Here is a 16,871-nt window from a genome sequence, read left to right as displayed (position 1 = left end):
ACATGAAAAAATGCTCAACATCATTCAGCATTCGGGAAATGCAAATCAAAACCACACTGAGATACCATCTCACCCCGGTTAGGATGGCTAAAATCCAACAGACTCTGAACAATAAATGCTGGCGAGGTTGTGGAGAAAAAGGAACTCTCATACATTGTTGGTGGGACTGCAAAATGGTGCAGCCTCTATGAAAAATGGTATGGAGGTTCCTCAAACAATTGCAGATAGATCTATCATATGACCCTGCTGTCCCACTGCTGGGAATATACCCAGAGGAATGGAAATCATGAAGTCGAAGGTGTACCTGTTCTGCAATGTTCATTGCAGCAGTCTTTACAATAGCTAAGAATTGGAAGCAACCCAAATGTCTATCATCAGATGAGTGGATACGGAAAATGTGGTATGTCTACACAATGGAATACTACTCAGCTATAAAAACGAATGAAATACTGCCATTTGCAACGAAATGGATGGACCTAGAGAGAATTATATTAAGTGAAACAAGTCAGGCACAGAAAGAGAAATATCACATGTTCTCACTTATTTGTGGGAGCTAAAAATAAATAAATAAATTCACACACACACACACACACAAACCGGGGGGAGGGGGGAAGAAGACACAACAATTACAATTCCTTGAAGTTGACATGACAAGCAAACAGAAAGGACATTGTTGGGAGGGAGGGGGGAGAGGGAGGTTTCGGTAATGGGCCACAATAATCAACCACATTGTATATCGACAAAATTAAATTAAAAAAAAATAAAATAAAAAATAAAAAGCTGAGATTCCCGTTATTCTGAAACAACCTTCTCTTGTTAGAGCTTCTCCTGGGATCTCTACTTCCAGCACACGGTCAACAGGGAAACTTGAACCACAGCCCAGGAACTTTGGATAAGTAAAGAAGAAAGTGCTAAATCATTTGATACCTTAAACTGTTATCTAAAAAGATCTTTACAATGTTCTTCATGTATAGGATTAGTCTGAAACCTTCATTTTTCTCTCTTCATTTTCCCCCTAGGGCTCCAACAGGTCTGAGTTCGGAGACAGGTTGGTTGGCAGGAACAATGCACATGAAGTAGACCTGAACCGCAACTTCCCCGATCTCAACACCTACATCTACTACAACGAGAAGAACGGGGGCCCCAACCACCACTTGCCCCTTCCAGACAACTGGAAAAGTCAGGTAGGAGATGATGAAATTTGCAAACAGAAGCAGGTAAATCAGCATCTGGAATTTCTTGCAGGAAGATTGTTAAGCAATCTTCACATCAATGAACCAAGCAAGGAAGCAGCACCAACTGAACTCCGTGTTAATCTGTCTAGAGCAGTACTAACTGTGTGTTTGGCCTCTTTGTATTTATTCCCTCACCCAGCGTAGAGTCCTCCACGGAGCACACATCACTGAATGTTTGATGTTAGTGGTGACAGTGGTAAAGGAGGTGAAACCACTGGAGCAGTGTGTAAACTGGGAAACTCCTTCCTAGGGGCCAGAGGGAGGCCAGGCTGGGGCTCTGAGCTGTCCAATAGTGCCACTGTCCTTCCAACAAATCTCTCTCTCTCCCTCTGTCTTCTTCCCTCCCTCCCTCCCTCGCTCTCTCTCTCCCTTCCCCATTCTCTCTTCCTTTTCCCCTCATCTCCTTCTCTCTTTCCTCTTTCAATGTTTAAGATTCACAGAAAAATCGGGCAAAAGGTACAGAGAGTTTTCATATACGCTTGCCTCCCCCTATCACCCACCCCCACCATCACCATCCCCCACGGGAGTGATGTATTTGTTACAATCCATGAACCTGCATTGACTCATCATCAACACTCAAGGCCCATAGTTGACATTTAGTGCTCACTCTTGGTGTACATTCTATGGGTTTGGCACCATTAAAGTATCATACAGAATAGTTTCCCTGCCCTAAATGCACTTTTTAATCCATTTTCTATATTGGGATTCCACATAAGATTTCATTTTGAAAAAGGGTTCCACACATTTAATTTTTTTTCATGCATTTAATTTTTGAAACCATCATTCAAAAGTTCACATTTCTCTATCTATGCTTCTCCTACCTGGTGGGACTCTGTTTTATTCAGACGTGCTGACGACTCAGGCCTCTTCCAGACAGACTTACTCTAGCAGCCATTTGGCACCTCCAGTCGCACCCTCCCTGCCAGCTTCTCATCTCCTCACAGGTGGAGCCCGAGACCCAGGCTGTGATCCAGTGGATACGCTCCATCAACTTTGTTCTTTCGGCCAATCTCCATGGAGGGGCAGTGGTGGCCAATTACCCATATGACAAGTCTCTTGAGCATCGGTTCCGAGGCTTCCGCAGCACTAATACCCCCACACCTGATGATAAGCTTTTCCAGAAGGTATGCATAGCGGCAGCTTGTCCTGCCAGGGGAACCTGGGGCTCAGGAGATGAGCTTCAAGTCAGTAACACAGACACTATTGGGTATGAGTCCCCCCAAAATCACTGAAAACACTGCCCTCTTGTGAGGAGCTCACAGTCTAGTGAATTACATTTTGTTTTGAGTGATAAACCGTAAGTTTATGAAAAAGTGAGTAAAAAGGAAAGCTTGATAGTATAATTACCATGATGTAAAAAATACCTAAGCTAATAACAAGTAAGACGCATGCCAAAAGACCAATAGTGCTGGGGGTAAGCTAGTGGCATTACATGTGAACTTGGGAGGGGTCTAATTTACAATTTTATGATAATATATCTATATTAATTAAAAATAGATCATGCATATAAAAAAGGTTTAAATAATAGTTCAAAAAATGAAGTAAAATTAATATATTACTATTAATTCACACATCAATGATATACAAATATGTATATTTATGATACCATAAATTTATAATTATTTTATAATAAAGTATGTAGACTAAATTATAAAGCAACATAGTATATCTTTATATGCTAATATATTAATATATAATATAATGTTATATTGATATATAAATAGTAATAATATTAATTATAGTTTATCAATTACTGAATTATATAGAGACTAATACCAATTGTTCCTTTGCAAAGCAAGTATATTATTATACTTTCTTCTCCAGTAATCTCATTTTGTCCACTATTATAAAATAGTAATGAAGGAGAATTAATTACAGAGAGAATCTGAATATATTTCTCTCCCTCTAACACATCCCTCACTCCCCACTACACAGTACTTTTCCTGGAGAAGTCCTGGCTTACTTGCTCCTTGATTTCTTTTACGGAATTCAGCTAGAAAACGATACAACCAGAAGGGACTGTCTATATCATCTAGTGCCACCCCTCACTTTGCACATGAAGAAACTTAGCCCTAAGATAGTGGGAAAAATCAGAACACAGATCTCCTAACTCTAGTCTACTGCACAGACACACCCTCTCTCACACGCACACACTCTCACACACTCGTTCACGTACATACTCCTACACACACACTCACACACATAGTCTCTCTATCCCTGATCATCTGCACAGACACACCCTCTCTCACACGCACACACTCTCACACACTCGTTCACGTACATACTCTTACACACACACTCACACACATAGTCTCTCTATCCCTGATCAAATTTTCTTTCATTAAAGCAAATAATCAGTTATTTATATTTAGTGGGGCTTCTTGGCTCTACCTTAGTTCTGAGTACGGGCAATGCCACTTGAGTTGGGAATCCTCAAGGCATGCTCTGCTGCTTTTCCTCTAGCTGGCCAAGATCTACTCCTATGCACATGGATGGATGCACCGAGGTTGGAACTGTGGGGATTACTTCCCAGATGGCATCACCAATGGGGCGTCCTGGTATTCTCTCAGCAAGGGTAAGGAGAGTCCTGGGAACTGCTCCAGCTGCAGTAAAATAATGCTCATTTATCCTTCTAAAATACCAGTTTTCTCAAGGAAATGATGGGAATACTATAGAATTTTGTACTCAAGTAGAGATCTGGAAAATGGAGAAGTCTCAGGTTGGCATTTAGTGTCATCTTTGATTCTTTAAAACTGAAGTAAGGACACTTACTGGTCCTGTAAAACTGGTGGTTTACACAATAGGTTAGGGCATAGCAGGAAAATAATGTAGCCAAGTCATTAAAGGTGTGGGATCTTAAAGAAAATTGGGTTGAAACCCAAATTGCCCACTTATTAGTTATGTGGCTTTGGGCTAATTACTTAAGCTCTCTGTGTTTGGTTTACTCCTGTGTAATTAAGAATAATATCTCCCTTATAATTTTGATGTAAGTATTAAATAAAAAATACCTGTAAAGCATTTGGAAATGCCTGACTTATGAATGTTAGGTTTTTCAAAAGTAACAGAGCAGTTTGCCCACATAGCGACAGATGGGCAGGGGATTTGGCCCGGGCACAACCAGTCCCCTTAATGCATGCTCTCTGTATGACTACTCATCTCCCCATAAGCAGGAGATTGCCATGGACATTGGCCACTGCTGATATAGCCTCAAAGAGCAGAAACCTCCATCAAGAGGCTTCTTTCTATATTTCCTGGGCCTTCCCCATGACCGAGGGTCAAGATAGAACCTCTGGTTATGAACCTTCAGTAGCTGGGGAACCTAAGGTTAAAGAAGAGGCTGCAGCAGGAAGCCAGGATCTTTCAGGAATTTTCTTTTAGCATCTGTCTTTCCACATCCTCTCAAATCTGACCTGGCCACAGCTGAGGAGGTAGAAAAGCTCACCATGAGACTGAGTTTATGGTTGGTCCTGCGGAGAGTGGGGAGGAGCAGGTTTAGGAGTGCCACACACTGAGAAGGTAGACTTGTCACCAAAACTCACTTGAACACAAGGTGAGTAGATTTTTTTGAACTCTACTTCCTTTAGTTTGTGTTAGGAAAACAATAGATTTTTTTGCCCCCCAAATTGAAGATATCAAATATGCTTTTTCAAATTATCCTTGTTCTTTTTTTTGTCTTCCTCCTTCTCCATCCCCATCTTCTGAGGCAGCATGGCTCATGCCCCCATTGAGAATCATTGCCCTAAATTAAGGTGGTACAGGACCTAATCACTGAACTAATTGAAAAGATTGTTCGAACAGTATGGTCTCTTGACCGACATCAGCAGCATCCACTGGGAACTTGTTAGAAATGCAAATTGGGGGGTCGCACCCCATACCTACTAAATCAGAAACTCTGGGGTAAGGTCCAGCAATCTGTGCTTAGCTGGAAGGTCCAGCCTTCCAGATGATTTTAATGCATGGAGAGAACCAGTTTAATAGGCTGCAGCTATTGTTCTCCAACTTCCCCCATTCTTTCTGTAACAGCTGCTTGCACTCATCTGCTTAAAGAGCAAGTGAAAGTTGATAAAATGGATAATATTTCTTCAATTTTTATTGTGATAAAATATACATAACAAGGTTTACCATCTTAACCATTTTTAAGTGTACAGTTCAGTGTTATTAAATACATTGGTAATGTTGTATGACCATCATCACCACCCATCTCCAGAACTCTTTTCATCTTGTAAAACTGAAACTCCACACCCATTAAATGCCAACTTTCCATCCCCCTCTCTCTAGCTCCTGGCAGCCAACATTCTACTTTCTGTCTATAATTTGGATTACTCTAAGCACCTCGTATAAGTGGAATCGTACAGTGTCTGTGTTTTTGTGTCTGGCTTATTTCACTTAGCATACTGTCCTCAAGGTTCACCCATGTTGTAGCACGTGTCGGAATTTCCTCCCCTTCTAAGGCTGAATAATATTCCATTGTATGTACATACCACATTTTGTTTATCCATTCATCCCTCAAAGGACACTTGGGCCACTTCCATCTTTTAGATGTTGTGAATAATGCTGCTATGAACATGGGTGTACAAATATCTCTTTGAGACCCTGCTTTCAATTATTTTGGGTATATACCCATAAGTGGACTTGCTGGATCATATGGTAATTCTATTTTTAATTTTTTGAGGTCCTGTTATACTGTTTCCCACAGCAGCTGTACCATTTTACATTCCTATCAACAGTGTACAAGTGTTCTAATTTCTTCACATCCTCACCAACTTTTGTTGTTTTCTGTTGTTGTTGTTGTTTACAGTAGCCATACTAATAAGTACAAAATGGTATCTCACGGTAGTTTGTTTTGTATTTCCCTAATGATTAGTGATGTTGAACGTATTTTCATGTGCTATTGGCAATTTGTAGATCTTCTTTAGAGAAAAGTCTATTCAAGACCTTTGCCCAATTTTTAATCAAGTTGTTCAGTTTTTATTGCTGTTGTTGAGTTTTAGGAGTTCTCTATATATTCTGGATATTAATCCCTTATCAGACATATGATTTGCAAATATTCTCTCCCATTCCAATTTCCTTATTATTTTTTTCTTTTTTTGACTGTGCCTTTGGTGTCATATCTAAGAAATCATTGCCAAATCCAATGTCATAAAGATTTGCCCTATGTTTTCTTCTAAGACTTTCATAGTTTTGGGTCTTACACTTAGGTCTTTGATCCATCTTGAATTAATTTTTGCATATGGTATTAGATAAGAGTCCAACTTTATTCTTCTGCATTTGAATATCCCATTTTTCCAGCACCATTTGTTGAAAAGACTGTACTTTTCCCATTATATGGTCTTGGCACCTTTGCCAAAAATCATTCAACTACATATTGGAGGGTTTCTGGGCTCTCTCTTCTATTCCATGATCTACATATCTTTCTTGATGCTAGTACCACACTATTTTGATTACTGTAGCTTTGTAGTAAGTTTGAAATCAAGACGTGAGTCCTCCAGCTTTGTTTTTTTTTTTTTTCAAGATTCTTTTGGACATTTGGGGTCTCTTTAAATTCCATATGAATTTTAAGTTGGGTTTTCTATTTCTGCAAATACTTTGATTACTGTAGCTTTGTAGTAAGTTTGAAATCAAGACGTGAGTCCTCCAGCTTTGTTTTCTTTTTTTTCAAGATTCTTTTGGACATTTGGGGTCTCTTTAAATTCCATATGAATTTTAAGATGGGTTTTCTATTTCTGCAAATAAATTTTAAGTTGGGTTTTCTATTTCTGCAAATACCATCATTGGGATTTTGATAGGGATTGCATGGAATCTGTAGATCACTTTGGGTAGTATAGACATTGTTAAGTAGATTATTTTTAACCCAAATAGATTGTAATATAAACACCCTCCCAATAATTAGAAACATATTAAAAATAATTGATTCAATTGAATAATTGAATAATATAGATCAGAGCAAGCAAGCATGTAGTGGGGAAAAAAATATGGCTGCTTTTGCTTTTTTCAGGAGTCTGTTCTTCTGGGATAATTATTTCCAGATCAGTGTTGTATTATCAGGTAGGAGGAGGGATGTGAAAGCAAGATATTCACCTCATCTTTAACCTCCCCAGGTCTGAAGAACATTCTAGTTCAGAGAGAAAATCTGTTCTCCTAAAAGTATTAATTGCATATTGTCTAATATTAAAGCATACTAATAAACAGACTTGAAAAATGATGAGAGGGACAAGAAGTGAAATGAAGTCATGAAACGGAAAAAAACATAGAGGATGGAGACAGTGGAATGGGCATTTATGAAGAAAGAAATGGAAGGAGAGAAAGGCATGTAAACTGGGAACTTGGGGAGAGGTTTTATGGAGGAGAAAAGTAAATGAAGGTCAAGAGGACGAATAAAAGATAGTGACGGGGGTAATGGAGGAACTGGGACTAAGTAGAGATGAGATGGACATTGGGTGGGAGACTGGTTATGCAAGTCTGCCACTGCCCTCTTTCCCCTAGGAATGCAAGACTTTAATTATCTCCACACCAACTGCTTTGAGATCACACTGGAACTGAGCTGCAACAAGTTCCCCCCACAGGAGGAATTGCAGCGGGAGTGGCTGGGTAACCGGGAGGCCCTAATCCAGTTCTTGGAACAGGTAATATCTCATTTTTTAACTTTCATGGTTACAAAAAGAGAAGTGTTTCCCAATGGCAGGCAAGGTTCTTTTTTGTGTGGCTCAAGTCTGAGTTTTGCTCTGACTCAATACAATAGAACTGGGCTTCTTCTATCAATGAGATCAATTCATTCAACATTATCGAGCACAACTATCTGTCAAAAACTGCACTATATGCTGGGAATTATGAGTAAACGAATATCCCTGCCTGAATGGAATTTACATTCTAGTGAGGAGAGACAGACAGTAAACAAATAGTAATGTAAATTTTGTAACCTGATAAAGGAGAAACGCTATGAAGAAAGCCTTACAGAGAAGGTGACCTTTAAACACAGATTTCAAGGAGACGAGAGAAAGAACTATGCAGATATCTACAGGAAAAAGGGGTTTTCTGAAGTGGACACAACAGCAAATATAAGCCAGCAACAAGCATATGCACAAGCGTTCCACATCACTAATCATCAGGGAAATGCAAATCAAAACCACACCCATTAGGATGGCTGTTAAAACAAAAACAAATTCACGAGAGTTGGCCAGGATGTGGAGAAATTGGAACACTTGCTCACTGTTGGCAGAAATGTAAAATGGTACAGCCACTGTGGAAAACAGTGTGACAGGTCCTAAAAAATTAAAAATAGAATTATCATATGATCCAGCAAGTCCACTTATGGGTATGTACCCAACAGAAATGAAAGCAGGGTCTCAAAGATATTTGTACACCCATGTTCATAGCAACATTATTCACAGTAGCCAAAAAATGGAAGTGTCCATTGATGGATGGATGGATAAAAAAAATGTGATGCCTACGTACAATGGAATGTTACTCAGCCTTAGAAGGGAAGGAAATTCTGATACATGCTACAGCATGGGTGAAACTTGAGGACATTATGCTAAGTGAAATAAGCCAGACACAGAAGACAGATACTGTATGATTCCACTCATATGAGGTGCTTAGAGTGGTCAAATTCATAGAGACAGAAAGTAGAATGGTGGTTGCCAGGGGCTAGGGGGAGGGGAGAAGGAGAATTATTGTTTTATGGTACAGAGTTTCAGTTTTACAAGATGAAAAGAGTTCAGAAGATGGGTGGTGGTGATGGTGGTACAACATTACCAATGTATTTAATAACACTGAATTTTACACTTAAAAATGGTTAAGATAGTAAAAATTTTTTTTTTTGGCTGTTGGCTGGTGCAGGGATCAAATCCTAGACCTTGGTATTGTTAGCACCAAGCTCTAATCAACTGAGCTAACTGGATAGTCCCCCCAAATTTTTAAATTAAAAAATACAAAACCAGGACTCCGGTGTGGCTAGAATGATCTCAAGAGTAAGGGAGAGGGTAGTAGGAGTTGAGATCAGAAAGCTAACAGGGACCATACCTTTACAGACATCATAAGAACTTTAGCTTTTACTTTGAGTTGAGTTTTGAGTAGTACAGTGACTCGTGTCAAATCATTTTGACTTAGGCTTTAATAGGATCACTCTGACTGCTCTACTGAGATGAGATTATTGGAGTGGGGAGGGGGTTGGGGGAAGATCAGCTAAGGGTCTATTACCATAATCTTCGTTAAAACCAAGCTTGAAAACATAAGAGACAGAGCTTTGAGACTCTAGAACACTTTACAGTACTCCTGCTTTTTCTGAGGTTTAGTTTTCCTCAGTCTGAAAATAGTAGATGGAAATTCCAGAAATAAACCATTTATAAGCTTTAAATTGTGCACTGAGTCCTGATGAAATCTGGCACTGTCCTGCTCTGCCCCCAAACTCGTCCTTTTGTCCAGCGTATCTGTCATGGTATTGCAGTACTGTGTTAAATAACCCTTATTTGACTTAACAATGGCCCCAAAGTGCAAGAGTAGTGATGCTGGTGATTCAGATGTGCCAAAGAGAACCCGGAAAGTGTGTCCTTTAAGTGAAAAAGTGAAAGTTCTCCACTTAATAAGGAAAGCAAAAAAACCATATGGTTGCTAAGATCTACAGTAAGGATGAACCTTCTATTTGTGAAATTGTGAAGAAGGAAGAAGAAATCCGTGCATAGAATACACAGGGTTCAATACTATCTGCAGTTTCAGGCATCCACTGGGGGTCTTGGAATGTATCCCCCTGTCTGCTGAGGATAAAGGGGACAACTGTACAAATGTTTTATGATCATAACTATATACTGTAAACTTTTTCTACAGGTTCACCATGGCATCAAGGGAATGGTGCTTGATGAGAATTATAATGTTCTTGCAGGGGCTGTCATTTCTGTCGAGGGGATTAACCATGATGTCACTTCAGGTAGGTGGCCACTGCTTAGGGGGTGGGAAGGAAACTCATTTCTTTATCTTCTTCAGTATACTCAGGGGGCCAGTTTGTAAGCCAGTGAGACTAGCAGGGACATCAAGGACACTGGGGGTGGAAGAAGAAAGGGTAACAGAAATGGGGACACTAAATTAAGAAGCTGAATTAAGCAACCAAGATGTTTAAGTGGAAAATCTTTTGCTTCTGAAGCAAGCAATCCCTGAGAGGCAAAGATCAGGAAAGACAGATGTACATGTAACTTCTATCAGCATTCAGGAGTCACTCCCCATGCAACTTTGTTAGGGGTATTTTCTGGGTTTGGGGCTATTAATAGCTCCCATATTGGTGTAAAATGGGGTAGAGAGAGAAGGACCTTAAAAGTGACTCAGGCATTTTACTACACCTCAATTCATGGAGAGGTTAGCAAGATTCCTTCTATAGGCTTGCTGCAGGGCAAGACTGATGGTAAAGGCCTGTCTTCTTGAAGCTGCCTGGAACTTCCTAGAAGGGTACAGAATTATCTTAGGGCAGCGTGGTGTTACAAACTGACAGCCAAATTGATCATGCACAAATCTTAGGGTGTTTTATTTGTTTGTTTGTTTGGTTTTTAATGTATAGCAGTAGCTTAGGGTAGGTGAGATTTACTTAACTCCCCACAACACCACAACATTGATACCAGGAAGCGTCAGCCAGATTTTATCACACAAACATTTATTACCAAGCCGGCATCTTACAGTTTATACAATCTATTTAGGGAAGATGAAATTTCAGCTTTATGTCCTCCAGGCTGATCTCAATCCATCTTACATTAAAGGTTCACTCAAGGCAAAGATAATATTCTAAAGGCAGAATTCTATAGCCTCATTGTCAGGGGCCAGACAACTGGAATGCTCCAGCCTACTGGCTGGACCCAGGACTGTTTAGGTATCAAACCTTGGGTACTATTCCTAAGATCACAGGTTGCAGGGCTTGCTAGATTTTTATAACTTATTGAAGCAAGGGTGGGGAATGTCTCTAAAACATTCTAGCCAACCCACATATATTGGATACCACTAATTTCACCAATAAGTGCCCACTTCTACCACCCATTATGCTAAATTAACAAATCACTCATTTCACCAGTGGAGAAAACCGCATTGCTAACATTCATTGTGTTACTTAGCAAAGCATCTAGTGTTGGTTAGAGATAAAGATAGCTGAAGCCTTCATAGTAGCTACATCTGGAGTGCTTTCTGATATGACACTAGCTAACTACTTTGGGGTATGAGCACCCAACTAAGAAAATGATATCCCCTGGCACATAAGTTAAACTATCAAACATATGTCATAACAATACACTGCCTTTGCTAAAGTATTTTAAAGTAAATTACAGACATTTAATGGAGGTGGAGCGGGCAGAAAAAAGACTTCCTCGTTTTGTTTGTCTCATTTTTTATTGCATTTATTATTTCAATTATTCATTGCTGTGCACTTAGAAATTTCAAAGGCACTGTCACAACTGAGTCTGAAGGGGTGGAAAGTGGTTAGCCAAAATGCCACATCCCTGCCATACAGAAACAGGCTTCTTTTGAATTTTACTTTTCCTTTGGCATACTTTTGAAGGTGATAGAAGAAATATAAAAAATAGGATTCTCAAAATCAGAGCTCTAATGGTCATTTAGTCCAGCCCTCCCAGTGAATTTAAGATCTCACACATACAAGTACACCACCACTGACTGCTGGTTATCCTGCCCAAGTCCTCCATGTTCATTAAGGCAGGGTGGTGCACTGCACAATAGTGTAGATTTTTCAAGGTCCCTGATTCAGTCTCTGCTTGAGTGCTCACAGTTTCATAAAGCAGTCCATATCTTTTTTTGTAGCTCTGTTTGTTACAATAGTTTTTGCTTCTATCTAGCAAAATCTGCCCCCCTGAAACTTAAGCCATAGTTCTTATTCTTTCTTCTTTAGGTAGACATCATTTCTTCACAGAGGCATTTCAAACATCAAAACAGATATCTTATGTAGTTTCCTTATTAGGCAAAATATTCAAAGATTTTTCAACCTTTCTTCTCTCCTAGTGACCCTTTATTGGACATGAGTTTGCATTAAGTTTGCATACAGGTTCTAGAGTTAAACTGAATACTTTCAGTGCAGAGCACAGTAAAACTTCCACCTCCTAGGAGCTGAGGCTCATGCTCTTATTAAGAGAGCCTACCAATGATTTAGATGTTACCACTTTCATCACACTCTTAGAAAACCAAGCTTGTTGTCAGCTGAAACCCCCAGATCATTTTTCATATCAATGTCCTATGTGGGGAAGGTTTTTAATCAATAGTCTGAGTTATGTCCTTGTGACTTTTAGGTGACCACGGAGATTACTTCCGGCTACTGCTTCCAGGTACCTACACTGTCACTGCCACAGTACCTGGGTTTGACCCAGAGACAGTGACTGTGACCGTGGGTCCTGCAGAACCAACACTGGTGAGTTAGGCTGAACTTTACAGAACATTGTAAAAATCACGTATACAAGGTTGTAAATGACCAATTGCATAGTTCTAAACTTTGCCCAGCTTCCCACTTTTACTATTAAAAAAATAATTCATTGCTCTCATATCCTAATTTTTCTCCTGTCATTCTCATATTACTTTCTCCCCCACTTCCTTTTGCCTTTTTCTCTTTCTCCTATTTAACATAGTATAGTGATTAAAAGCCCTGTCTGGTTTGGAATCCAGCTCATTTGCCAGCAGACGTTGGGCAATCTCGCTCATCCTGTTTTTTCCTCTATAAATTAGTGATGATAGTGCCTCCTTCACAAGAAGTTAAAATGAGAAAGCACACATAAGGCATTCAGTACAGTGACTGACACATAGAAAATGCTCAACAAATGTTGGATTGTAACTAACTCCCAGAGGCTTTGCTTGGATACACCCGCTCCGGCAGGTTGCGTTCTTCTGTGCCGTCAGCAAGAACTACCACCAGATGGCGCTCCACCAGGCCGTGTGCCAGGCAGTCCTGCTTTCCCGTTGCTGCAGCAGAGAGCAAGCTCCTCTCCTATGTCAACTCTCCATGGCTTTCTTTAGATAGGATGCGAAGCAACAAGCTTTGATTTACAGCCTGGACCTTTTCAGTTCTGGTCACATTAGATTAGGACCTCGAGCTAAAGGAGCTTAGCGATCACGGACACTAATCCTCAGATTTCTCAAATGAGGAGAAAATAATGAAATGGTCCTGTTTAATGAGCTTCTACAAACCTTATTTCCCAGGGCCGCCTCACTCTGTCCTGTTCCTTCTCTATACAAACCGAGAGCTTAGTAGACCAATTCTCCCCCTTTTCCTATTAACACAATGCAGGCAAGTCAAGTAGCTTGTCTTTTTAAATACAAGGGTACTTCAACAAGTTTGTGAAAAAATGCAAATAAAAGATAATACACATCCACCCATGAACTTTTTTTTTGGTGGCTGACCAGTATGGGGATCTGAACCCTTGACTTTGGTGCTATTAACCATGAACTTTTTGAAGACCCCTCTTATAGCAACAGGTATAGGTGTATGTATTGAATAATTACTATGTATCAAACACTATATGAGAGCTTTCCATAATTATCTAACTTAACAACCCTGTAAGTAGATATACATGTCCCAGTTTGTGGCTGAGGAAACTGAAACTTAGAGAAAATAAGAGACTTGTACAGTATCACACAGTGCGTACATGGTGGGAGTCAGGATTTGAACCTACGTCAGGCTCTTCGTGCTGCCTCTTTAGCCAAGTGTTACAGGGCCTCCTGCTAAGCTCACAACCTGTGTTCATGACTCAAGCATCAGGGTAAAGAATTCTTCTTTAAGTCCTTTGAAAATTCCTCTGAAATTTCTAGATAGTTCTCCCTTTTTCCTCCTCCAGTCCCTCTACTCCCACCTCCTGAATCTTATAAATTACATCTACTTGCAGATGCAGGAAGCAGAGTAAATCTTCCATTGCAGCCTGTTAGCTGATTCCAATTTCCCAGCCAACACATCCTCTTCCCCTTTTTTCTTCTGATACCCCGAAATCAAGTGACTAGTAGACAGCTACATCCCTAAGTCTTGAATTACAGGCACATCTGCATAATGCCAGATTCAAACAACTGCCTGTCTTCTTGAGTAACACACTCTATTTCAGAGGATTTCACTTCCTTTTTTACATATCCTTTAAATAAGTTAGCATAACTTCAGTTGGTTAGAGAGCAACCTTATAATACCAAGGTCACAGGTTTGGATCCCTGTACTGGCCAGCTGCCAAAAGGAAAAAAAATTAGCATAACCCATCATTATGTCAAATATAACTCAGAGAGGGAAGAAACCTGTCATTTGGATATAATTCCCAGACACAGTATCAACTAAGAATCCATTTATTGATCACAGTATAGTCTATCTCTCTTCCCATTCTAAAGCAGATATCCATCTGGCTGGGGGGAGAAAAAAAGGAAAAAGACTGTTACTAACTGGTTTTCACATTACAATGAAGACTTTGAAATATCTCCCAGGGTCCAGTGCTCTCTGTGCTCTTTCCCACAGCCTTCCAGATGCTGCCGCTGCTACTTGTCTTTTCTCTGTCCTTTCCTCATCTTGCTGTCTCTCTTCTCTCCTTTTTCTTTTCCTATATTCCTGTATTACCAAATAGGAGATAAGAAATGATACAGTGCAATCGGCTCTGATTCTCCCTCCGCCTTTTGGGGAAGTAGCAGAAAAACCGGCTGTGGATTTTTGTGGAAGGGACTGGAAATAGCCCCATAGAGAGGCCTCTAAGTCAGTGGCACAATTTTTTTTAACTCCCAGCTGTCTTCAGCGGCTCAAGCTGTTCCAGGGGCGGGGCAGCCAGGGATGTGTGGTTAGGACACTGTGCGCTTCCTCTCCCGTCCCTTCCTGGGAAGGTTCTACAGCCCTCCACGCCCAGAATATCCCACACTTGTCAGTCAACAGCATCTTTCCATCTGCACACCATGGCCAGAAGGGAAGTTTCAAGGTAGCACTCGAAAGGATGCATTTGTGGGCATGGAAATTCAGCGTGGAAGAATCTATACTAACAATCTCTAGTATCTCTGCTATCGACATTGCCAAACAATTTTGGCAGAAGGTTTAGTTCTCAAGTTCTGAGACACTCGTGGCATGCCTGAGCTCGGCACCTGTGATTCACCCAGTCAGCGCAAAGGCGATTATTGTGGCACCATTAATCATAGCTGTTGTCCTAAGCAGCAGTTTTGGAGAAACAGTGGTTTGAGGTGTACGTATAATGTTTTTAAAACATATAAAATAAATGTTAATATTAAATTCATCCAGCCACACCCTAGGTATCACCAGTGATGGTGTCCCACATTGGGGGGAATATTAGCCAAGTCTATGTGAGGATTCTACCACTGAGCCACCCATGCCCCAATGAGCCACGTCTATATGACACCACCACGTGCTGCTCTGGGTCATTGCTGTAATAAACCTCCCGAGTCCTCTGCCCTCGGAACCTAGTACGGTGGCAAAAGAGCGTCCAAACTGGTCTGGCTTCTGCTTTTTCCCTTCCAGGTTAACTTCCAACTCCAGAGAAGCATCCCCCAAGCACCCACGGTGAGGAGAACCCCCAGTGGAGGACAGGGAGGCCGAGCGAAAGTGCAGTCCCGGGCAGCGAGGAAGGACGCGGCCGAGATGCGGGAGACCAGGCGGCTGCAGAGAGGCCCTGCCTGACACCCACCAGCGCCAGCGGGTGGCACGTGGCACAGCTTCCTCCCTGCTCTCCTGCGTTCTTGCTGTTTTACTATCTGGGGCGTATTTAAATATAAGCGTATTCAGAACAATTCAGAATGGTCTCTGTCTGTGCCGGGGTGAAGCCCTCTCTAGGCCATCATTAAAAGCAGCAGAATGTCTGGGAAACGGATGCAGTAGTGCACACGTCCAGCCGTGTTTGGGGAGGTTTTCCCATTCTGTAGTCTGGTTTAGGCTCCATGCCAGTCCATGCTGCTTCCAGAGACTACTTCTGGCTGGTCGGCCACTCTTCTCTGGAGTCTCACAGAGTTTGCAACATAGTACGTGCTCAGCGAAGATTTCTGAATGATGACTGAAATGCTGAGGTGATCAGTCAGTGATGTTGTCTCCATAGCATAACCAGGGGACTGATTCTTCTGAAATCCCGGAGGACCATTTCATAATAGCCGATAGTTTCTTCATAGGAAAAGGATCTGGGCTGGCTGGTTAGCTCACCTGGTTAGAGCTCAGCCTTATAACACCAAGATCACAGCTTTGGATCTTATAGGCCAGTGCAAAAAAAAAAAAAAAAAGAAAGAAAAGGATCTGACATGCAAATACTAGTCCCACCGCTACCCATCTTTTTACATGGGCATTTTAAACCCTGTGCATCTTTCAAAATAATGCAGATGCCGCTGTGGAACAGCTCTGTCCTGGATCTATGCCAGCAGTACACAGCACTCACCAGCTCACTGAGTCCCCCAGAACAAACTCATTTGTATTAAATGTGTTACTGAGCAAAGGAGATGTTACTAAAGATTTTGAAGGAATGTGTAGTCTTTCATCACGCACTTTGCAGCACGCAAGTTCATAAGTCCTCATTGGGCATGTTGGGGTTCCTGAGTCCCCTGACTCCATCATGCACCTCATTTCAGGGCTCAGCTTCAGTTAGATTGAGCAGGTTCCAGTTTCCCCTACTGCCCCTCACCCCCCACTAGGACCTCTAGCCCAGCCCTTTCTTAGCACTG

The 16,871-nt window shown here is 41.1% G+C and overlaps 1 protein-coding gene across 1 annotated transcript in view; it reads left to right on the top strand.

Moving 5' to 3' along the window:
• The window catches only part of CPN1 (carboxypeptidase N, polypeptide 1), a 22,999-nt gene extending 7,065 nt beyond the window's left edge, over positions 1-15,934 (top strand). Inside the window, exons 3-9 of the mRNA XM_008570596.1 lie at positions 1,020-1,184; positions 2,180-2,359; positions 3,699-3,810; positions 7,719-7,858; positions 10,056-10,155; positions 12,500-12,618; positions 15,688-15,934. Coding sequence (XP_008568818.1) covers positions 1,020-1,184; positions 2,180-2,359; positions 3,699-3,810; positions 7,719-7,858; positions 10,056-10,155; positions 12,500-12,618; positions 15,688-15,846 — 975 coding nt within the window. The 3' untranslated portion in view covers positions 15,847-15,934. The remainder of the gene's footprint in view (positions 1-1,019; positions 1,185-2,179; positions 2,360-3,698; positions 3,811-7,718; positions 7,859-10,055; positions 10,156-12,499; positions 12,619-15,687) is intronic.
• The last annotated feature ends 937 nt before the right edge of the window (positions 15,935-16,871 follow it).

This window comes from Galeopterus variegatus, unplaced genomic scaffold (genome assembly GCF_000696425.1).
Source record: "Galeopterus variegatus unplaced genomic scaffold, G_variegatus-3.0.2 Scaffold619, whole genome shotgun sequence".
Taxonomy (NCBI): Eukaryota; Metazoa; Chordata; class Mammalia; order Dermoptera; family Cynocephalidae; genus Galeopterus; species Galeopterus variegatus.
Note: the sequence above shows the minus strand (reverse complement) of the source record. Positions and strands in the feature narration are given on the sequence as shown.